This window comes from Manis pentadactyla, chromosome 11 (assembly GCF_030020395.1).
Source record: "Manis pentadactyla isolate mManPen7 chromosome 11, mManPen7.hap1, whole genome shotgun sequence".
Lineage (NCBI taxonomy): Eukaryota > Metazoa > Chordata > Mammalia > Pholidota > Manidae > Manis > Manis pentadactyla.
Window position 1 is genome coordinate 60,586,920 of NC_080029.1, and position 24,890 is coordinate 60,611,809.

General features: G+C 36.1%; 1 protein-coding gene across 2 annotated transcripts in view; it reads left to right on the top strand.

Annotated features, from left to right (window-relative positions):
* Positions 1-24,890, top strand: part of SEC23A (SEC23 homolog A, COPII coat complex component) — a 71,933-nt gene that overhangs the window by 39,495 nt on the left and 7,548 nt on the right. For both annotated transcript variants that reach the window (XM_036881265.2, XM_036881263.2), the window contains exons 13-18: positions 1,000-1,106; positions 12,411-12,564; positions 18,194-18,271; positions 20,619-20,780; positions 22,214-22,300; positions 23,500-23,655. In XM_036881265.2, the coding sequence (XP_036737160.2) occupies positions 1,000-1,106; positions 12,411-12,564; positions 18,194-18,271; positions 20,619-20,780; positions 22,214-22,300; positions 23,500-23,655 (744 nt within the window). The remainder of the gene's footprint in view (positions 1-999; positions 1,107-12,410; positions 12,565-18,193; positions 18,272-20,618; positions 20,781-22,213; positions 22,301-23,499; positions 23,656-24,890) is intronic.

Genomic DNA, 24,890 nt, shown 5'->3' on the forward strand with positions numbered 1-24,890 from the left:
TTGGTAACCCAACTTTTAGTCTCCATTTTCTCTGTTCTTTTTTTCTTTAATATAAAATTGAAGCATAAATAAAATCTTAAATTCTGTTCTAGCTCTGCATTTTTGTAATTAGCTATCTAGCTTCTCCTAGTTGTCACAAGGCATATATGGTATATGAGCCCTCCTATAAGAATGTTTAATATATCAAAATCCCAAAAAAGTTTGGCTGGTAAAGATTCTAATATTTGGAGAGATTTTTTTTTCTGATATAGGAGAAAGTTATCATATTAAAGAATGATATAATGTATAATTATTGACTTATATACTAGGAGTTATTAGGCATAAAATGAACCACAAAATATTAATAGCTTTCCTAAGACAGGTGAAGGAATTTTTTTTAACAATTAAAGTACGTGAAAAAGAGAGTGACTCATATTAACCACAATACCCCCCAAAAACAGAAAAACAAATTTAAAAAGTCTATAGTCAAGGGGCATGAAGAAATTTTCCCTATTGACTACTGCTATTTCTTTCTGAGGATCATTATTGTATGTTACTACTGGTCTTTTCTCATTAATAGTTTTCTATTGGTCATCTATTCATCATGTGATTATATTCCTAAAAAGTTTCATTTTCATTTTATATATTTAGGAGAGGAGGACATAGCTCAGTTTCTCTTTATACAATTACTATTAGGAAAAATTGCCATGCCTCACTTAGACCTTTCCTTAACTCAATTTCTTTATACTTCCCTCTTCATTTTGTTCTTTCATGTCCCTCTAAATTATATATTATTTGAAATTGTTTCCCTAGCTGGAATCATTGCTCTTATCTTTCATTTTTACCCTCTCCCAAATCTATTTCTCTTTTATGTGGCAAATCACAACTGTTTGTATGCACTGGAAATAAGTATTCTAATTGATTTTGGAATGAATTTTATTAGTGCTAAGATAGGCAGTGACTGTATGACAGCAATGTATGTCTTAGATTTTGCTTAGTGTTTACTCTTATTTTAAACAGCATAATGCTCCAATTCCTCAAGGAGGGCGTGGTGCAATTCAGTTTGTGACTCAGTATCAGCATTCAAGTGGGCAGAGACGCATCCGAGTGACCACTATTGCTAGGAAGTAAGTTTTGCTGGAGATTTAATTTACTTATAAAACTATTCCGGCTGTGCTCCCAAGCTGGGTTCCTAATTTGAGTGACATCTATGACTACAAAATGAACATTTTCTTTCTTAACCAAGCTTATTTGCTAATATATTCATTGTTAAGCACTGTGAAGGAATTAAAAAAAAACTACTTCTAAGACATATTCTTCAAAATATTCTTTTATTTACCTTATTTCCCTGAGAGGAAAAAAAATTCTGTAATAGGCAATAATGATATGTCATATCCATTATACATATGTATGTAATAATATAACACTAATTAATAGCATTATTTTTCAACTGATGATAAAGTTCTTAGCTACTATTATCATTATATATATTTTTAAGTGTTATTAGTCATTTACTCCATTTACCAAACCTTTATTGAGTGTCTGCTATGTGGACTACTTATGCGGGAGAGTGGAATGTGAAAGACTTGAACATGCTTGGTCTGCTGTATGATGTTGTGAGATAAACCAGTCCTCAAACTAACTGTGGTGAAGGGGCACTTTTTTTTTAACCCCAATTCTTTGGAGACTAATGCTTTTCTTAAGTACAATGAAATAAATAGTTTCTCAGCTACTTTGATAATCCCTCTATATGTAAGTATTTGGAATGTTAAATAAAAGGAAGGTAATTTTGCAAAGAAGTTCATCAATAAAGGATTCTTAGATGAGGTCAGTCTAGAACTGAATAGGCTTTTTGGTCTATTTCTGTTTATCTAGACTTGATTGTCTTGAGGGGAGAGTGTTGATTAGTATAAATTTACATGATTTAGGCATGGCCTAGAAAATGGACACTGAAGGCATCTAAGACTCTCATTTTATTGAGCAGTATTTAACCAGTAGCTTCATCCCTGAGAACCATGAGACTGTTCTGGTGAGTGATGGACATGAGCCTAATGTCTGAACTGAATGTTAGTTGTGTTGGGGCATCTGTTACTTAGCAGAGGGTTGTACATAAATTTATTGTCCTGCTCATTACCCTGCTTTGAACTAAAATCCTGTACCAATGTCAAATAAATTTGAAGAAAAAGGCGAGTTCAGATTTCAGATCAGGTGCTTGAAAGTATTGATTCTGGGCAGACATTTCAGTTTATTTATGCTCCCTCAACACATGCATACACATATGTGGAACTTAAATGGGACATTCAAAACATTTACTTAAGAAATAACTGACATGCTAAATTGGGGGATAGTTTACAAAGCCACTGGCTTAGAATCCTTTAAAATGTCTTAGAAGGCAAAGAAAATGTTAGTAACTAGTCCAGATGAATGAGACTAAAGAGACATTGCAACCAAAGCTAATATGTGATCCTGGATAAAATTCTGTCTCAGGAAAAATTTTGCTATAGAGGACATTGTTGAACAATTGGGAAAATTTGAATATGATCTGTAAGAATAATATACCCATGTTTAATTTCATGAATTTGATTAATTGGGGCTATATAAGAGAATAAAGAAAGTTTTCCTGTTCTTAGGAGATAGACACTGAAGTGTTTAGGGGAGAGGGTCATAATATTTCTAACTTAATTCTTGTAAGTTCAGCAAAAGAAAAAGTGTGTGTGTGTGTGTATAAAGGAAAAGAGAATGATAAAGCCAATATATTAACATCCTAACAATGGATAAAACTTAAGTGATGGGTATATAGGAGTTTATTCTACTCATAGCTTTTATGTTTGAAATATTCTTAAAATGAGAAGTTCTAAAAAGGTTAATCTTCTAAGACAAAAGGGAGCTTTCTTAGAAATTTCTTGGGTTTATATATTTTCAGTTTGCTGGACCAGACTTTATGAGGCTATTTGTGGAGATGTGTGTTACAGTGCCAGTTATATCATTGTGTCTCACCAAAGCACCCATCTTTTCAAATTAACTTATCCTGACTATTTGCAATGATCCTCAGGGCTTATTTTATTTTTATTTTTTGGAAATATGATTTTAGGGACCTAGGCAAGTGTATTTAAGTGAGGAAGCCATGTGAAAGTAAAGAACTCAAGTTCCTGAGTACATCAAAAGTTGCCATTTTTCATACAGAAAATGACTTTGATCTGGGAAATTTGGTTTGAACTAGTTGTTAAGAATCACAGTACAGGCGTATAGAAAAAGCAGAAGATAGTTTTTTTTTTTTTTTTTTTGAGAGGGCATCTCTCATATTTATTGATGAAATGGTTGCTAACAACAATAGAATTCTGTATAGGGGAGTCAATGCTCAATGCACAATCATTAATCCACCCCAAGCCTAATTCTCGTCAGTCTCCAATCTTCTGAAGCATAACGAACAAGTTCTTACATGGTGTACAAATTCTTATATAGTGAATAAGTTCTTACATGGTGAACAGTACAAGGGCAGTCATCACAGCAACTTTCGGTTTTGATCACGCATTATGAACTATAAACAATCAGGTCAAATATGAATATTCGTTTGATTTTTATACTTGATTTATATGTGGATACCACATTTCTCCCTTTATTATTATTATTATTATTATTTTTAATAAAATGCTGAAGTGGTAGGTAGATACAAGATAAAGGTAGAAAACATAGTTTAGTGTTGTAAGAGAGCAAATGTAGATGATCAGGTGTGTGCCTGTAGACTATGTGTTAATCCAAGCTAGACAAGGGCAACAAAACATCTACAGATGCAGGAGATTTCTCTCAAAACAGTGGGGGGTGAGGTTCTAAGCCTCACCTCTGTTGATCCCCAATTTCTCACCTGATGGCCCCCCTGCGACTGTGCCTGTCTTAGGTTGTTCCTCCCTTGAGGAATCTTACCCATCTCTGGCTAACCAGTCATCTTCCGGGGCCATACAGGGAAATGTAAAGTTGGTAAGTGAGAGAGAAGCCATATTGTTTGAAAAGGTTAGATTTTTACTTCTTTTGCAGATTTAGGCCCTGTGGCTTCTATGCCCAGCATTTGTCTTGAGGTATCTTTACCACTTGGAGGAATTATGATACTCAGTAAATTCGATATGAGGCACGAATTCTATTTAAGGGTTGTAATTAGGAAGGAAGAAGAAAAGCTATAGAAGTAGCAGGCGGAAGAAAACATGGGAAGATTGATTATTTCTTTGACATATCTTCTTGTAGTGTAACTTAAGCATGTATAGGTTTTAAACTACTAATTAAATTGCGCACACACATTAACATAATAGGAATACAGTTACATAACCAAAGCAGATCTAATAGTTACCAGCCATCTCCAGTGAAACCAAGAAAACCAGTTAGGCACCCTAAGCATTTGAGAAAATTTATCTATGATATGATGGATATTGTCCAACTGTACTTGAACAGTCTGAGAGAAATCAGACAAATTAAAACAACCCATTCCTGGGGACTGTTCACATGCCATATGTTCTTTTAACAGTAAATAGTCTGTAGTTGTAAGAGTTTGGAGCGCTACAATTTGCACTTCTCCAAATTCTTGGTTGAGTTCCAACAGTATGGATCCAGTCAAATTTGTTGTTTTACTGTATGCACAGGCCAGCTTAGATATCTCCTTCTTCATTCCCATGGCAAGTCCAGGAAACGGTGGGATGAGTGCATCTACACCTGTAGCAGCGCCTGGATCTCTGTTGAGGTTTTTTGATGATCATCTTCTGGTATGACTCTTCCAGAGAGTGCTGATGTTGGAAGTTCTTCTTCATATCGTATCTTAGTTCATTTTCGGGGTAGCCCAATTAGGCTTTGATCCTCTGTATAAACACAAACAGACCCTTTGCCCACACTTTGATATGCCCTTTATACCATTGTGTAGAACTCACTGGAGGTCACCACACAGGAACTGCTTTTTTTTCTTTTTTTAAGAAAAAGGACTATTATCAGAAAAATGTACCTCTATAGCTGATCATCTGACACCCTTTAAGTGATCAAAATTAAGGATATTTAAAGCATGCATTAATCATTGATTTACAGTTAGTTTTATCCTATCAGGAAGTAATCCCCCTTTTCTTTCTTCCTTTTTTTTTTTTGTTATCGTTAATCTACACTTACATTAAGAATATTATGTTTACTAGGCTCTCCCTGATACCAGGTCCCCCCTATAAACCCCTTTACAGTCACTGTCCTTCAACATAGCAAAATGTTGTAGAATCACTACTTGTCTTCTCTGTGTTGTACAGCCCTCCCCTTTCTCCCACCCCACCCATTATGCATGCTTATCTTAATACTCCCCTTCTTCCCACCCCTTATCCCTCCCTACCCACCCATCCTCCCCAGTCCCTTTCCCTTTGGTACCTGTTAGTCCATTCTTGAGTTCTATGATTCTGCTGCTGTTTTGTTCCTTCAGTTTTTCCTTTGTTCTTATACTCCACAGATGAGTGAAATCATTTGGTATTTCTCTTTCTCCTCTTGGCTTATTTCACTGAGCATAATACCCTCTAGCTCCATCAATGTTGCTGCAAATGGTAGGATTTGCCCTCTTCTTATGGCTGAGTAGTATTCCGTTGTGTATATGTACCACATCTCCTTTATCCACTCATCTACCGATGGACATTTAGGTTGCTTCCAATTCATGGCTATTGTAAATAATGTTGGCAATAAACATAGGGGTGCATCTGTCTTTCTCAAACTTGATTGCTGCATTCTTAGGGTAAATTCCTAGGAGTGCAATTCCTGGGTCAAGTGGTAAGTCCGTTTTGAGCATTTTGATGTACCTCCATACTGCTTTCCACAATGGTTAAACTAATTTACATTCCCACCAGCAGTGTAGGAGGGTTCCCCTTTCTCCACAGCCTCGCCAACATTTGTTGTTGTTTGTCTTTTGGATGGCAGCCATCCTTACTTGTGTGAGGTGATACCTCATTGTAGTTTTAATTTGCATTTCTCTTATAACTAGCGATGTGGAGCATCTTTTCATGTGTCTGTTGGCCATCTGTATTTCTGTTTTGGAGAACTGTCTGTTCAGTTCCTCTGCCCATTTTTTAATTGGGTTATTTGTTTTTTGTTTGTTGAGGCGTGTGAGCTCTTTATATATTCTGGACGTCAAGCCTTTATCGGATGTGTCATTTTCAAATATATTCTCCCATACTGTAGGGTTCCTTTTTGTTCTATTGATGGTGTCTTTTGCTGTACAGAAGCTTCTCAGACTAATATAGTCCCACCTGTTCATTTCTGCTGTTGTTTTCCTTGCCCGGGGAGATATGTTCAAGAAGAGGTCACTCATGTTTATGTCTAAGAGGTTTTTGCCTATGCTTTTTTCCAAGAATTTAATGGTTTCATGACTTACATTCAGGTCTTTGATCCATTTTGAGTTTACTTTTGTATGTGGGGTTAGACAATGGTCCAGTTTCATTCTCCTACATGTAGCTGTCCAGTTTTGCCAGCACCATCTGTTGAAGAGACTGTCATTTCGCCATTGTATGTCCATGGCTCCTTTATCAAATATTAATTGACCATATACGTTTGGGTTAATGTCTGGAGTCTCTAGACTGTTCCACTGGTCTGTGGCTCTGTTCTTGTGCCAGTACCAAATTGTCTTGATTACTATGGCTTTATAGTAGAGCTTGAAGTTGGGGAGTGAGATCCCCCCTACTTTATTCTTCATTCTCAGGATTGCCTTGGCTATTCAGGGTCTTTGGTGTTTCCGTATGAATTTTTGAATTATTTGTTCCAGTTCGTTGAAGAATGTTGCTGGTAGTTTGATAGGGATTACACCAAATCTGTATATTGCTTTGGGCAGGATGGCCATTTTGAAGATATTAATTCTTCCTAGCCAGGAGCATGGGATGAGTTTCCATTTGTTAGTGTCTTTCATTTATTTGGTTAGGTTTATTCCTACTTTTTATTCTTTTTGATGCAATTGTGAATGGAGTTGTTTTCCTGATTTCTCTTTCTGTTGGTTCATTGTTAGTGTATAGGAAAGCCACAGATTTCTGTGTGTTAATTTTGTATCCTGCAACTTTGCTGTATTCCAATATCAGTTCTAGTAGCTTTGGAGTGGATTCCTTAGTGTTTTTTATGTACAATATCATGTCATCTGCAAATAGTGACAGTTTAACTTCTTCTTTACCAGTCTGGATTCCTTGTATTTCTTTGTTTTGTCTGATTCCTGTGGCTAGGACCTCCAGTACTATGTTAAATAACAGTGGGGAGAGTGGGCATCCCTGTCTAGTTCCCGATCTCAGAGGAAAAGCTTTCAGCTTCTTGCTGTTCAGTATAATGTTGGCTGTGGGCTTATCATAGATGGCCTTTATTATGTTGAGGTACTTGCCCTCTATTCCCATTTTGCTAAGAGTTTTTATCATGGGTGGATGTTGAATTTTGTCAAATGCTTTTTCAGCATCTATGAAGATGATCATGTGGTTTTTGTGTTTCTTTTTGTTGATGTGGTGGATGATGTTGATGGATTTTCGAATGTTCTACCATCCTTGCATCCCTGGGATGAATCCCACTTGGTCATGGTGTACGATCCTTTTGATGTATTTTTGAATTCGGTTTGCTAATATTTTGTTGAGTATTTTTGCATCTATGTTCATCAGGGATATTGGTCTGTAGTTTTCTTTTTTGGTGGGGTCTTTGCCTGGTTTTGGAATTAGGGTGATGTTGGTTTCATAGAATGAGTTTGGGAGTATCCCCTCCTCCTCTATTTTTTGGAAAACTTTAAGGAGAATGGGTATTATATCTTCCCTGTATGTCTGATAAAATTCTGAGGTGAATCCATCTGGCCCAGGGGTTTTGTTCTTTGGTAGTTTTTTGATTACCGCTTCAATTTCGTTGCTGCTAATTGGTCTGTTTAGATTTTCTGTTTCTTTCTGCATCAGTCTTGGAAGGTTGTATTTTTCTAGGAAGTTGTCCATTTCTCCTAGGTTTCCCAGCTTGTTAGCATATAGGTTTTCATAGTATTCTCCAATAATTCTTTGCATTTCCGTGGGGTCCGTCGTGATTTTTCCTTTCTCGTTTCTGATACTGTTGATTTGTGTTGACTCTCTTTTCTTCTTAATAAATCTGGCTAGAGGCTTATCTATTTTGTTTATTTTCTCGAAGAACCAGCTCTTGGTTTCATTGATTTTTGCTATTGTTTTGTTCTTCTCAATTTTATTTAATTCTTCTCTGATCTTTATTATGTCCCTCCTTCTGCTGACCTTAGGCCTCATTTGTTCTTCTTTTTCCAAATTCGGTAATTGTGACATTAGACCATTCATTTGGGATTGTTCTTCCTTCTTTAAGTATGCCTGGATTGCTATATACTTTCCTCTTAGGACTGCTTTTGCAGTATCCCACAGTAGTTGGGGCTTTGTGTTGTTGTCATTTGTTTCCATGTATTGCTGGATCTCCATTTTGATTTGGTCATTGATCCATTGATTATTTAGGAGCGTGTTATTAAGCCTCCATGTGTTTGTGAGCCTTTTTGCTTTCTTTGTTCAGTTTATTTCTAGTTTTTTGCCTTTGTCGTCTGAAAAGTTGGATGGTAGGATTTCAGTCTTTTGGAATTTACTGAGGCTCTTTTTGTGGCCTAGTATGTGGTCTATTCTGGAGAATGTTCCATGTGCACTTGAGAAGAATGTGTATCCTGTTGCTTTTGGATGTAGAGTTCTGTATATGTCTATTAGGTCCATCTGTTCTAGTGTGTTGTTCAGTGCCTCTGTGTCCTTACTTATTTTCTGTCTGGTGGATCTGTCCTTTGGAGTGAGTGGTGTGTTGAAGTCTCCCAGAATGAGTGCATTGCATTCTATTTCCTCCTTTAGTTCTGTTAGTATTTGTTTCAGATATGTTGGTGCTCCTGTATTGGGTGCATATATATTTATAATGGTTATATCCTCTTGTTGGACTGAGTCCTTTATCATTATGTAATGTCCTTCTTTATCTTTTATTACTTTCTTTATTTTGAAGTCTATTTTGTCTGATACTAGTATTGCAACACCTGCTTTTTTCTCTCTGTCGTTTGCATGAAATATCTTTTTCCATCACTTGACTTTAAGCCTGTGCATGTCTTTGGGTTTGAGGTGAGTCTCTTGTAAGCAGCATACGGATAAATCTTGCTTTTTTATCCATTCTATTGCTCTGTGTCTTTTTATTGGTGCATTCAGTCCATTTACATTTAGGGTGATTATTGAAAGATATGTACTTATTGCCATTGCAGGCTTTAAGTTTGTGGTTACCAAAGGTTCAGGGTTAGCTTTTTTAGTATCTTACTGTCTGACTTAACTCACTTGTTGAGCCATTATAAACATGGTCTGATGATTCTTTATTTCTCTCCCTTCTTATTACTTCTCCTCCCTTCTTCATATGTTGGGTGTTTTGTTCTGTGCTCTTTTTCTGAGTGCTCCCATCTAGAGCAGTCCGTGTAAGATGTCCTGTAGAAGTGGTTTGTGGGAGGCAAATTCCCTCAACTTTTGCTTGTCTGGGAATTGTTTAATCCATCCTTCATATTTAAATGATAATTGTGCTGGATATAGTAGTCTTGGTTCGAGACCCTTCTGTTTCATTGTATTAAGTATATCATGCCATTCTCTTCTGGCCTGTAGGGTTTCTGTTGAGAAGTCTGATGATAGCCTGATGCATTTTCCTTTGTAGGGGAGCTGTTTTTTTCTCTCTGGCTGCCTTTAATACTTTGTTCTTGTGTTTGATCTTTGCCATTTTAATTATTATGTGTCTTGGTGTTGCCCTCTTTGGATCCCTTGTCATGGGAGTTCTGTGTACCTCTGTGGTCTGAGAGGCCATTTCCTCCCCTAATTTGGGGAAGTTTTCAGCAATTATTTCTTCAAAGGCACTTTCTATCCCTTTTTCTCTCTCTTCTTCTTCTGGTACCCCTATAATGCGAATATTGTTCCGTTTCCGTTTCGATTGGTCACTCAGCTCTCTTAGAATTCTTTCATTCCTGGAGATCCTTTTATCTCTCTCTGCATCAGCTTCTCTGCGTTCCTGTTCTCTGTTTTCTAGTCCATTAATGATCTCTTGCATCTCGTCCATTCTGTTTTGAAGTCCTTCCAGAGCTTGTTTTATTTCTGTATTCTCCTTCCTTAGTTCTTGCATATTTCTGTGCAAGTCCATCAGCATGGTTATGACTTTCGTTTTGAATTCTCTTTCAGGAATGCTGTTCAAATCAACTCCCCAGGTTCCTTCTCAGGGGAAGATGTAGCAGATGCCAAAGCTGTCTGGGTTATTCTTGTCTGGATCAAATTTTTTTTCCTTTTCATGTTGATAAGTGCTGTTGACTGTCAGCTGGGAGAGCCAAACTTTCCCCTTGCTACTGGCCTTTCTTTACTGGGACAACTGCAACCCCTAGTTGCTTGTGTTGGGCAATTGCGTGTAGACTGGGTCTTTGTGTCTTGCCCAGCCGGTATGGAGGAAGCTCCCTTGCTGAGGGGGTAGCCAGGCTCAGGCTGCTTCTCTGCTTTGGCCACGCCCCAGAGGGGTAATGGATGGGGGGTGTTAGGCTGTTTACCTCCGTGAGGGGTCTCAGAGCTGTTACCCAGGGGGTTAGTGTGACCGGGTTTTCCTGGAGTTTCCATCTGCTGTACTGTGAGCTGGGTTGTTTCTGTCCAGCTGTTGCACCCCTGTCCCTTTAAGACCTTCAAACAGCACTCACTTTTCTTTGTCACAGGGGCATCAACTTCGGGACCCACTCAGAGGTCTTGCTGTCCTGTTTCCCTAGTTTCCCGCCCTCCACGCATGCACTGTGTCTGCACTCTGGTGCGGATGGCTAGGGCTGGGTGTTTAGCAGTCCTGGGTTCCCTCTCCCTCCCCGCTCCGAGTCCTCTCCTCCCGCTGGGAGCTGGGGTGAGGGGCGCTTGGGTTCCGCCGGGCTGGGGCTTGTATCTTACCCCTTTCACCAGGCACTGGGCTCTCGCAGGTGTGGATGTATTCTGGCTGTTGTCCTGTGTCTTCTGGTCTCTCTTTTAGGATTAGTTGTATTTGTTGTATTTTCAAAAATATATATGTTTTTGGGAGGAGATTCCCACTGTTGTACTCACACCGCCATGTTGGCTCCGCCCCCAGAAGATAAATTTTATTTATAGTGTAAGCCCTTTAAACTTGATTTAAAGAGTACATTTTTTAATTTAGGGCTTAAAAGATATTAATTTGTAAATTTGTATGTGCTTAGTTGCTAATGTAATTCCAGTACTGAGCCATTGCATTTTCAAAAGAAAAATGTGACCTTTATGTTTCAGTTTGAAGCAAGTGAATGTCATGGTCTCCCAACTTGGGCAAATGCTAATTTAAACAATTTTGATTTTAGTTCTTTAATTTTTTTAAATTGAAAAAAAGTAAACTATTAGTGTAATTACTGAGTGTTTAAATTACATTAAAAATAACAAAATTATCATTTCTTTTACCCATTCTCATTCTTTTTTGCCTTTTGCTATTTGACTAGACTGAGATTATTCACAGTTGTCAGTCATTTGGAAAATGTTAAAAAATTATTTGTATATTTGAGAAAAACTATAGAGGAAGAAGGAGAATTTTGAACATGTTACTGTTTGAATTTCCACATGTTACTATTTGAATTTCCTTGGGATCACTTTTTAAATTTTTGAGTTATATGCAAATGGTCCATCCTTTCAAGAAGTCTATAAGTATTGCCAGACTTGCTTAAGATCAGGTATTTTAGAATTAAAATGAGCTGAATATTACAGAAAAACATTAAACAAACAAAAACTTACTGGGTCTACCCAGCATAATTTGACAGGATTGGATTTATAGAACATGTGACTTTAATAAATTACTGCTATTTTATACATAACATCAAATTAATATCTTAGACTAAAATTTTCATTTACTAACTTTTGATTGGTTATAGTTGTGTATTAACATGGAGAGAAAAGAATACATAGAAGTTTTAGTCATGTAAGTTTTATTACAATAATTGAATTAAAGACCAATGAGAAAAAAGCTTCTGATATTTCATTCATTTTCCAGTTTAGTAAATGAGAATTACTCAGGCTGGGAAAAAAGCTTTATTTTTGTATTTCCATATTTCTGCTTTTACCAACTGAGCAAGTAAATTTTCCACGTCTGGTATATAGGTGCACATGGACACATACCTATGCTATTATGTTTACCTAAAGAAATCAAGTTTTAAGGAAGGCATTTGGAAATCTATCTTATGGTTACTTTAGAGGATGTTATTAGTTTTGGATATATTTTTCTGAAAAACAGTGCAATTCTGAAACTGCTATTAGTGATTTTTTTGAAAATGCTGTATTTTCTAGGTAATATTGGAATTTTGAAATATTGAAATAATTTTCTATATGTTTTTAATTTAAATCTGTGATAACAATCAACTATGATTTATGAATATTATACTTCAGCAGCATTTCTGTGTTTTTTCTTCTTGTCTTTAGCTGGGCAGATGCTCAAACTCAAATCCAAAACATCGCTGCATCTTTTGACCAGGAGGCAGCTGCCATTCTTATGGCCCGGCTGGCAATATATAGAGCAGAAACAGAGGAAGGGCCAGATGTTCTTAGATGGCTAGACAGACAGCTCATTCGGCTGGTAAGAAGTAGACACTGTGTTCTTTTTTTTTTAAGTCCATATGCTTTTATTTGTAGTAAATATTTGTTGCTGATAATCTCTTTCAAAGTACTTAACAGTGTAACTGAAAAGACTATATGAGAGACCTCCTATTCAAGCTGCTGAGAAGGGCATAGTAATGAATAGTAGACATATCTCTTCTAGTCAAGTAAAATAACCTTTTTTCCTAAAATGAAAGTGACAGTTACGTAAACTACTAGTTTTCTTGTTTTTTTTTTTGAGCTGGTATCAGATTAGTTCCAAATTTAATCCTGGTTTTACTACTTTTTTGCATATTTTTCTTCATTGCTATAGTTTTAGTTCCTATTTTCATTTTAATGGAGTGTTTTTAGAAAAATTAATTGGGATATAAAATTACACATATTAACATACAAAAATGTAGACAAGTCTTTATTACTTGGATCTAGATTACCAAAGGGCATGTTAGTAAAGCTGTTCATAATGATGATTTACTTGGGTTTTTAACATGCCAGGAAACCATTACTTACATTATGAACTGTGATGTGTAAGTTCTGTTCCGTTTTTGCTCAGCAAATTCTGACCTATTATTTCCTTGAAAGTACTTCTTCAGTTCACTCTTTGAGACACCCTGTTGAGAACTCTTCTCTGCTAAAAATCTAGGAAATCTAGTTCATTCTTGAGTGAACTAGTCTTTGTTTAATTAAATTGGCCATTTTTCTAGCATAATCCAGAACTTTTTTTTTTTTCTCATTTCCTCTCTGAGTGTTTTTAGGACAGTGTTAGGATGTCAGTGTTGTCTTTTTTTAAACAGGCAGCATAAAACCTTTCATAGCTGATTGCACACCATCAATGCAAATGCTGTCACAGTTCCTTCAAGATGACCTTTTATTTCCAGATAGGAAGATAGAACATTAAATATATTTTGACCTCTGCTTGTTTAAGGCAGCGAAAAAGTTTTCTTGAATTTTATCAGTTAGCAAATTGACCTATTGGTAAAATTTGTTGACTCATCAACCTGAATAGAGAAGCTATTATTTTTCAGCTGTTTATACAAACCTTTTCAGCATCATGTGACATGTCATCTATGCATTCACATATTATATTGTTTTAAAATGGAATGTTTTCAGTTTCTCAGACTGCATCTTGTCCTGGCATTTTACTGTAACTTTACTTATTGATATTATTAGGTTCTCACCAACTGTGACTTTTCCTTTTCTGGGTAATAAGTTGTGCTCTGTAACAGCTTGCTTCTTGAGCCTTTTCACTGAATGTGACTTTGTTTTAGCAAACATTTTATTGTTTTGAGATTGTAAACCTGTTTGTAGTAAGCAGCACCTTTATTTGTCAAATAGCTGTGATTTGTAGTTAAATGCTTTTTCTGTTTTGTAGTGCATTTGGACATTATCATATGACACAAAATTACATAGTACAAGTTGGGTTATCAGCCCATGTGAAAGCCACTGATAAGTAGCTTTCATTGTAAAGGTGGACTTTTTTCTGTTTCCCTTGTTGCATGAGTGTGTGAAATGACTCAGAAGATTGAAATTCTTCAAGATGCTCTGTAGGCTTATGACTAGAACCTTTCTCTTCTAGCTCATACCTAACATTTTAAATCTGCCATATTGCTTGACATGCTTATAAAAAACAAACACTAATAAGATATAAAACAGAATGGCCTATAAATAAATAAATGGCACAGTTACAAAAAAGTACAAAATTACAAAACCTCACACTATAATTCACTTGTAAGCTACGTATTCTGCAGTTTGCAGCAATTATAGCAGCAGCGAGGCTCCTGGGACTAGAGCACAGGTGAGTCATGGCATGATGACATCTTACTGTGATCTTCTGTCACACCAGTGTACCTTGTCTGTTCCTGTAAGTCAGAAAGCAACTAAGAGGAGGTTGGTGGAGGTAGTTTGGAAGAGGCTGATGTTATCAGACTGCTGCTCTGTGTTCTGTGCAAAACAACTTTCACCAGTAATCCATGGCCTTACTTACCTTGTGTCAAGGACTGAGAATGAAGCTATCCAAATGACCACAGTCCTACTACTGCATGTTGCCATGTAGGATTGAAAGATTCCCTAAAGAAATTGCTAACAGGTTCACTTGGAAGCTGTCCATTACTGTGGCTGGCATTGTATAGTGTGCAAGGTTCAAAGAACGATTTTTAAAAAATTATAGTTTCTTACAGAAACCCGGTGGAGTAAGAGCCCCTCATGTGGGATGAAAGTTGTGAGAAGGTGATTTATACATTATTTTCTTTAATTGATTGAATCAAGTGAGCGTACTGTTGATGTGAAGCTTCAGGTGGTAACAAAGAACCTTAGGTACAGAGGCTGTTCTAAGTCACTAACAGAAGGTAGCCTCATTTTTTGTACTGATTCTACACTGCTGAATTTTCAGATATAGCAATGATAGCAACACAAAATTTATACCTTTTCATACTACCCTTTTATAAGCTTTTTTCTATGAAGAAATCTATGAAATAAGCAAACTCTTTTTGCCTCACTTTGGTGTAGTGAATGTAGTTGCTTTATTTTTTCCTGATGACTCAGAGCAGTTTTAATAAAAATAGACATCTTTTTAAAAACTGTTTTGTAGCGAATAGACATTGTATGGCCAAATCAGTGCTATTCCACATTTGCTTCTGACACCTTTAATATAAGTCCTCGCTCCCCTTGGTCAGAATCACTTAAGGTACTGGTATCAGTACATAATTTACTACCTCTGTTCTCTGTCTGTTTTTGGTCTCTTATATCCAGCTCACAGATCTGTTCCTTTCCTTTTTGACTCCTGACCTTTTCTATTGAATGGCATCTGCTTTTACAATGTAAAATTGATCCTTGAATTTTGTTCATCCTTGACCTGTGGTTTACCACTTACCCACTAATTATATTCTGCCTTAGCTATGCTGCTATGATGGGTAAAAGTTCATTGGGTTAGACTTGGCCCAGAAAGTCTCTCTTTTTAAGACTCTTGGGCTTTCCTTGCAGAATTGACCCCAGCCAGGTTTTTTTCTTGCTACACCAGGGGACCAGGCACTTTAATTGTGTTGTTTTTAAAGATAACCACTTTTGTCATTACCATTTTCTTATAGAGGTTAGGCTTTGACTTGTAGGGCCCTCTTGTTAAAGTGGCTGCCTTTATGCATAATTACTGAAATAAAGACAGTACTAGACTTCTTGCAAATGTTATTTTTCTTAAGAAAATTGTATTAGTGTTGCTTTATCTGCCCAGGCCTATTACTTCTGAGTGACTCAACCACTGGGTCTTTGAATACCTCCTATATGCTTTAATCTTTTCAACATGATAGAAAAAGCAGGAGCCATTAAAAAAAATATCAAAAGATTTTAGTACACTAAAATGAAACAAAAAAATCTGTGTGGTAAGAATTACCATTAGCAGAATTTAATGCCAACATTTTATATGTATATTACAGAATGTAGATTTTTTTATGTAAAAGAGCTCTTAAATCAGTAAGATTTGGGCAAAAAACGAGCAAAAGTCGTGAACAAAGAATTATCAAAATGAGTGCAAGTGGCCAATAAACATGTGAAGAAGCTAGCGATTTCATTTATAATCCAAGTTGGAAAGTAGAACAAGAAAACAGTTTTTATCTTTCAAACTGATAAGAGTTAGGAAAACAGGAGAATGCTTAGAGTTGGTTAGTATTCAGGGAAGCGCACTGCTTCATAGCTTGTGGGTTTGGTATTGAATCTGTACAACCTTTATATACGTCTGTATATATAACCTTATATATAAAAGGAGGTGGTGGCATCTATCGAAAACTTAAAAACTGCTTTTTACTTGGAAATTTTACCTCTAAGAATTTATCCTAAAGATGTAAGGATATAATAGGATAAATGTAAATGCTAGTAATGAAGGAATGGTTAAGGTAGTTATAGCAATAAACCAATATACTGGAATGCTAGTCAGCCATCTATATGAAGTAATATATGTAGATTATGTTTATGTATATAAAGAAGAATATATGTAGATTATATGAAGATTATGTTTAATGATGTGAAAAAACTGTAAGAAAAGCAAGAAGTTTGGACATAAATATCAAAATGTGTCCCACTCAAGAAATCAGCCTCTTGGACAACCCTGGTTACCCAAGCAAAGTGAACAGTCTTTTGTTACCCTCATTAATCATAATATAAGATTTGCCTAATGCTTTATTTTAACAGAGTTCTAGGCAAAATTTAAATGTATATATTTAATATAAGGTGATTGATAGTTCTGAACAATGTGTGATATATTGTCTTTTTCTCAAAATGTCTTCAGTGTATTTGATATTCTAGCTCTCAAATGTATTTGATATTCTAGCTCAGCGCTGTCTAGGAGAATTTTCTGCAATGGTAGAAATGTTCTATAATCTGTACTGTTCATTAGGGAACTACTACCCACATGAGGTTATTGAGCACTTGAAATATGGCTAGTGCAACCGAGGAGCTGGATCTTTATTTAATTGTAACTAATCTAAATTACGACATGTGGCTAGTGCCTATCATATTGGACAGTGGAGATTATTATCCTTAATCAATAAACTTCATCTGTGAAATATTATTAGGGGGCTTTGAGGACAGCAACACTCTTATTCCTAGATCTATTTTCTGAGGATTAGCTCTACACTATAGCTTTTTCTACCCTTTGGATAACTGTGGTTCTGAAGTGACTTTCCATGGTAGCCAAAAATGTGATCAAACCAACTAGTCCTTTTATGTGCTCTCTAAGGCACAAATAACTATAGAAATGATACAGTTGAATATTCTAGGCAGCAGAAGTCCTGCTGTACTTGTAGTGAACCCTTTGTTATTTTTTGTTTGCTATTTTGCCTTGATTGTATGCAGTGCAGTGATAAACACTGCAGACATAGATCAGTTGTATCCATACTAGAAAAACCTTTCAGGTCAGAAGCTTTGCTCAAGAACAAGAGAGGAAGCTAACACTTACTGAGCGCTTAGTGTCAGTCATGATGCTGAGGACTTCTTCGTGAATATTGTCTCAGTTATTTAGATGCCTTTTGTTACATTATCATAGAAGACTTACTTCTCTTGTGCCAATGTTATGTGTCTCCTTCATTTCCTTCTAACTTTTGCCTGTGTGTTTCTTCTTTGTTTACTAGTTTACCTGTTGGACTTGGATTTTCTTTTCCTCAACTCTTCTTTTCTTTTTGTTACTGTTTTGAGTATACCAAATTTTATACTATCAACTTTCTTTGTAGTCACTGTGGAATTTTTAAATTGTGTGTATTTCTGTCAGTATTGTCTTTTTTTAGGCAGAGTCTTAGGGGGCACATATTGAGCATTTCTTTGGTGTTTTCTTTTGGTCATTACATAAAAGCTCTTTATTTGTTATCAGAGACACTTAGTTTAAAAGAACCCAAACGTTTTAAGATGAGTTGTTACTGCACTGGAGTAATGTATTGTTTGCTTCTGAAATTCAGTTGTATTTCTTTAGTTGTAATCATTCTCTTGGTAATTCTTTAAGTAATTATTCTACTTTTATCCTGTATCAAGAGTCTACCTCCTAAAGAGCAGTAACTTAAAAAAAAATTACGTATAAGCAACAGATTTAGGTCTATGCCAGGGAATATATTACTAACATGTTTTGTTTAACTTAGTGTCAGAAATTTGGAGAGTATCACAAAGATGATCCAAGTTCCTTCAGATTTTCAGAAACTTTCTCCCTTTATCCACAGGTGAGTAGAAAAAGGGCCATGTTCTTTTCTTAGTGTTGAAAGTAGCATTGGATCTCACTTTTCCTGTTGTTTGTCTTTTACTACTCATCTTATAGGTCCTTTGGTTTTGGGTTATTCTTTTGGTTAGGTTTTAAGTTATGGGATGGCTAAGTAAGAAATTAATTGGGCTTTGACTAGTCAGTGAAATGTATATTGTATTTTTATGATGGTCCTGTAAATAGTCATTCATTTGTGGTGAACAGAAATTTACACTGGAACCCTACTGTGGAGTAGACTTAAGCGTGAGGCAAACTAGCTTTCCATCTGACGCAAAGGTTCTAATTACAGTAGTACCAAAGTAATTTTACCTATCAGCTAGTCTTACAGCATGGGCTTCTCACCTGAGGACATACCAGATAAATAGAAAAAGAAGCTAATTTCATTTATCTTACAGAAACTTTTCCACTTGCATATGGATTCTGTCATCTGTCTGTTGTTTTGATAGATATTTTAAGATGTGTAGGTTGTTCATATGGTGAGTAACAGAGATACTATTTTTTCAAATTAGTACTATGTGCAAGAGAATAAGACTGACATGGATCCCATTTTCAAGGAGCTTTCAGTCTGAAGGTTCAGATCTGAAATATACATAAATAATAGAGAATGGGAAGTGAGAAATGCTATGAGCATTTCACAAAATTTAAAGGAAATGATCAAGGAATCCTTCCAAGTGGATGGTTTGATATGTCTTTAGAGAAGAGGTGGCGTTTGAGCTTAGCCTGGAAGGATGAGTAATATTGAGGTGAGGAAACTCAAATTTCTGCCCATGAAAACTTTGTTTAAAGTTTCAACTTTGTTTTCAGAACTATTCTTTAGTTTCTTGAGAATCTTTTATTGATCAGTAACTTAGAAACTCCAGGTTTGTAGAGGGAGACTTCCCTAAACCTCTGGTTGTGGTTTTGGAGAACTAGAGAAAAGCACAGAGTCTATTTGTCTTAAGGCAGGGATAACCCTTTCTGTTTTGGCAATTCTTAGGCCTCACCTTTGTTCTTTTTTTTTTTTTTAAGTATCATTGACATACAAACTTATGAAAGTTTCACATGAGCAACATTGTGGTTTCAGCATTCACCCATATTATCAAGTTCCCTTCCACCCCATTGCAGTCACTGCCCATCAGTGTAGTACGATGCTGTAGAGTCTATATTACTTGTTTTCTCCATGCTGTACTGCTTAGGCCTAATCTTTGTAGCAGAAACTAATAGGGAAGGGAATGAGGGTATAAGCTAAGCGTTTCACTAAATTCTCCACACTTTCTCTTCTCTCCCTACTCCAAGCCTTCTCTTAAGGCTTTTAGATCTGAGAGATCTGGGCATCCCATCTTTTCTTCTCTACTGGAAATAGACGAGAACTCAGAAATACTTCTTCTTTAGGTTTTCAAGGTCTGCTTATAAAAGGTGACATAGACTAAATTTAAGGGAGATCATCATTTCCAAAATATTTACCCCGAAGTTCACTAGTTACACACTACTGTGTGTAAATAGGAATGGTCCAAGTGTAAAGGATGAGAGAGCCTCTCAATTATGGATCACTGAAAAAGAAAAGGAAAGATTATTTCAATGAATACCATGTATTGGCAGAGAACCGTGGAGTCCCAGGCAGGAGCAGCATGTAGGCACTTCAGACCTGAGGGCAGAAGGGAGTTGAAAGACAATGGGAGTGCTTTGGAGCAGATCCTTTTGATTGTATCAGAGTACAAAGGACAGTGTGCTGTCTTTTATTCAGGTCTAACACACCCCCTTTTTTATCTATTTCCTATGAGGAGTGGGTGGAAGGGGAGAAAGTGAAAGGAGAAAGAAATAGAATGTTTCTTAGGAATCAGGAAGACCTTAAATGATAAGAAACAAGTGGGTATATGTAAGTGCTTTTTAAAAAAACAATGCAGATCCTTCCCAGAGCAACTTTTGGGAACGGTATAAAAAAACAAAATCTGTTAATCTATTTTTATGTTCTCGTAGAGTCTTGGTGGTGGTGGTAATGAATGGTAATTTAAAAAAACCTTCAGAGATGTGTCCGGAGAGATGGGGAATAAAAACAAAGGATGCCAGTAACGTACCACCTGGCATCAGCCTCAAAATAACTTGGATCTGAGCATGGGATTTTGTCTCTATTCTTGTTTTCCTTCTGAGTCACCTCTTTTACCTTTTTTAATGCTGTTGAGTTATATTTTTAAGTGATTGATTAATATCATGAATAAGATTCTTTCTAAGGAATATAATTGAGAATGTTTGTATAGTAACTTGTTTTATTGTGCTAACAGTTGTAATCAAATGCTTTTGTGATGGTAACTATCTCATGTTTTACCTTATAGTTTATGTTTCATTTAAGAAGATCACCTTTCTTGCAAGTTTTTAACAATAGTCCTGATGAGAGTTCATATTATCGTCACCATTTTATGCGTCAAGATTTGACCCAGTCTCTAATCATGATTCAGCCTATTCTGTATGCGTATTCTTTTAGTGGACCACCAGAGGTAAAAAGGGGCAAAAATTTGGCTTTGTTACTGTGGTGTCCCAATAAAAAAAGAGGAAACCACTAAGTTTTTTTTGAAATGTAGTTACTAAGTAAAGAATAACTCAAGAATAGTTATCTTGTTTTTCATATATTCTCTCATTCTGTAATTAAAATTGTCTGTTTTACCACTTTAAAGTGTATAATGACTATATTTTAAAAATAATACTTTAGGAAGTTCTCTTTATGCTTTAGTGTATAAAGAGAATATTTAATATATATACTGATTAGTTATCTCTCATGATGCCTTTATTTACTATTTTGCAAAAAATAGTGGGTAAATGTTTTATTTTGTTACTACAGTTTTGTTTAGTAATTTGTTTACTTTTCTAGAAAATACATATTTTTAGTATGTTGGTTGAGCTTTAAGTTGGTCTTATGGTTTTTTGAATCAGGACAGAAAATTTTAGGGCCAATTTTCTTTATTTCAGAGTAATAATATGTAAGTTGTAGACATCTGGAAAATGTAGAATAGTGTTCAGAAGAAAACTGGAATCCCATCATAGCACTACCCTCTGCCTCTGTCAGATTCCAGCCTTTCCATTTATTCTGTGGGTGCTGTTAGCTCCGTTTTCTAAGGGTTGGCTTTTATAGTTATCCTCTTTCTCTCCTGCATCATCACTTTCCGTCTGGATCATTCTCATTAACATAAGAACTTTAATAGCACCTTATTAAAACATACAAACAAAAACCTCTGGACTCTACATTTTCTCTAAGTGCCACCGCATTTCTCTGATTCAAGTCATAGCTAAACTCAGAAAGTGACTTTTCTGTATGTTCTCACTTCACATTGTCTTCTCAGCCTATATTAGTCTCAACCTAACACTCTTATCAAGGCTACCAGTGCCCAATATCTTGCCAGAACTCTAAGCAGTATTTATGTATTGAAGATCCTCCTTGAGAGCCTTTTGCTCCAGGCTTCTCTGACACCTACACCACCAACTGGTTTTCCTCCTGCTGACTGCCTGTTTCTTCTCAGTCTCCTCTTGCTGGCTTCTCCTGTCAGTCCTCTAAGTGTGGGCTGCTCCAGGATTCAGTCTCTGGCTTCTTCTCTGGCTTCCCTTAAGTGGTACAGTCTAATCACACAGCTTTCATTACCATTTTTGTGCACAATACCAAAATTTATGTTATTAGTTCTGTCTACACCCTGCATTTCATACTGTGAACTCTTTTTGCATCTCCAAATTTGCTGTACCGCAAACCTCCCTGTCACTCAGTGGTGTTACTGTCAGGCTTAGGAGTCATCCCTGATTTCTTTGACTCTGTTCTATTTTTCAACTGTTATTTCATTTTTGAGAGTTAAGATTTTAAAAATATCCTGTAAAGATCTGTTTTGTGCCTTCAAGTAATTTATTTTTCCTTCCTCCTGTTCCCTCATTGTTTTCTTAATGTTAGCCGGTGCTTCTCGACAGCAGCAGCATTCTTGCAGATCGTATTCTTCTCATGGACACATTCTTCCAGATTTTGATTTATCATGGTGAGGTAAGATTCCACAGCATTTGAAGCTATGCATACAGGTGAAGTAAGGTCTTTTACTCATGACGGCTTCCCTGGTTTACTGTATGGCTAGTGTTTCCTCTATGATAAACTTTTATTTCCACACACAGTTGGACAAATAGATTTTATACAATGCATAGTGTGAAAGAGCGAGCATAGATGTATACATAGACATATCACACTTTGGGGTTTTGCCTGAAGACATGGAGAGGGGAAAAGGTAGCCTTTGTCAGTGGGGAGGCTTTCCTTTTCATTATTTCATCATTTAAAAGTATTCCACATGAAGTATTTAAAGTATCTTAAAAAATATTCCACATGATCTTGAAAACTCACTTAAAAAAGCATTAAGTGAATTAAAATTTAGAACTTAATTGGAGTGGTACATGATTGAAGAGAGCAGGATATTTGGTAGCCATGAAGCTTTAGTCCAGTTATTTAGCAGAACTCTTGCCCATGCCTGCATTTGTGCATTCAGCCAGAACTGAAGTGCTTCCTCTGACTGAGAAAGCACTGTTCTCTGGATCCCCTGCGAGACCAAGATGCTTTTTTCATAGACCCACACTCCAGCGTATAGGCTAGTAGTCCAGTAACTTGTGCAGATTTATTTTTCTAGTTGTTTCATTATAAATGATTTTTGATTTGTACTGCAACAGTAAAGTGTTACTGATAACATCATTTTAAGTAATATTATCCAGGGCTTCTAAAGACTTACTATTATTTTTAATTGATACCAGTTACTGATGCCCTTTACTTTTAAAGAATAATGGTTTCCTTAATGTTTATATATCTTGCCAGAATGCAATTTCAGTGGTAAAGACTTCATAATAGTAGTTCATTAATTTTGAAGTCTCAGGGAGAACTTCTGTTAAAAATTTACCCCCATTTATCATTAGCTAAGGTAGGTAGCTTTTAGCTAATATCACTATGATCAGCATAGTGTTTAAACATTTTCTGGCTTCATTATTATTTCTTTTTATTTTTAAAGGAGAAGAAATGTCCTAATTTCTGTATCTGTTTACTCAATACCAAAATTAGTATTCTTAACTTAAAAAATTGAGATAAATGAAATAATGTTTTGAATTTTCTTACTTTCTGAAGATTACTTCCTTTGGGTAAAAAATCTCAACATTTTTGGATGAGCAAGAAATTAAAAGTAGTAATTCCTTTAATTGTTTTAAAATTAGACCATAGCACAGTGGCGCAAGTCAGGATATCAGGACATGCCAGAATATGAAAATTTCCGCCACCTTCTGCAAGCCCCAGTGGATGACGCACAGGAGATTCTCCACTCCAGATTTCCAATGCCAAGATACATCGACACAGAACATGGGGGCAGCCAGGTAAGGGCTGTTAATTTGTGTGTTCATTGCTGATTTTGCAATGAGTTATTCCTACTTGCCTTCTGACTTTAATTTGAGTAGACTGCTTCAGTAGGCAAATGAAAGAGGAAGGGGATGGGCACGTGCAGGTTCCAAGGGGAAGGTATGCTTGCCTGTTGCCTTACCTTTGAGAGCAGAGCAAAAAGGTTATCAACTAGTTGCCTAAGCGTGGCCGTTTCTCCCATCTTCTGCCTGTAGACCAGCTCTAATAACAGAGCCAGATGGTGTTAGGGTGGTATGCCAGCTTTAGTTGAGCTAGAAGACGTGAATGACTTGGGGAATAATTTACTGTATTTTTTAAAAATTGGTTTATTTACTAATAAAGACTGTGAATATGAAGTTTGTGGTAATTTAATTTTTTATGTTTTCCTCATTCTGTCATTTCAGTTTTCTAGAAAATGTCATGTAATAGGAAAGCATTATGACGTTATAAAAGGCCTTGGGGTTTTTAGAATTATGAGGATTAAGTATGATTCTTGTACATATACCCACAGCCCTTTTGTGCCTTTCAAAAGGCTAGGTTAGGACCCCTAAACAGACGCTCTTTTTACTTCTCCCTTGTTATTCTTGTCAGAGTTACAGTAAATTAATTATACTTTGTTTTCACTTGCTCCTTGAAGGTAGGGACCTTGCTTCATTTATTGCTGTGTATTCCTAGTGGCTATCCCTAGTATATCCCTGGCATGGTATTACAAAGTGGGTAGTAGATACTAGTATCTATTATTGAGAAATGATAGCAATTGTTAGAGTTTTACTATATTTATAATAAGAGCTACCATGTATTAAGAATTTGCAAAGCTGATAATGTTTTACATGTCTTATCTCCTTTGATCCTCATGTAACAGTCCTGTTATCTCCATTTTACAAATAATAAAACTGAGACTTAGGTCACTTATAGCCAAGGGAACAGTAAATGGAGGAGCTGGAATTTGAATCCAGATGTTCTGACTCTAAAGTCAGTGCTCTTGTGTTGAACTGGTTACTTGTAGAATAGAAAAAGATTTTGTATGGTACTAAATTTCAGAATAAGTGACTCCCTGTGTTCCTCCAATGTGTTTCCCTCTTTTATTCAAGTTATTATTTTCATGATGATAAGGCACAGTGGCTAAATGGATAAGATGTTGGGTACATTGTCTTACTGAATAGGCTGCAGTTTAAAAAAGTTTGAGAGTCACTGTTTAAAGTGAAAGAATATT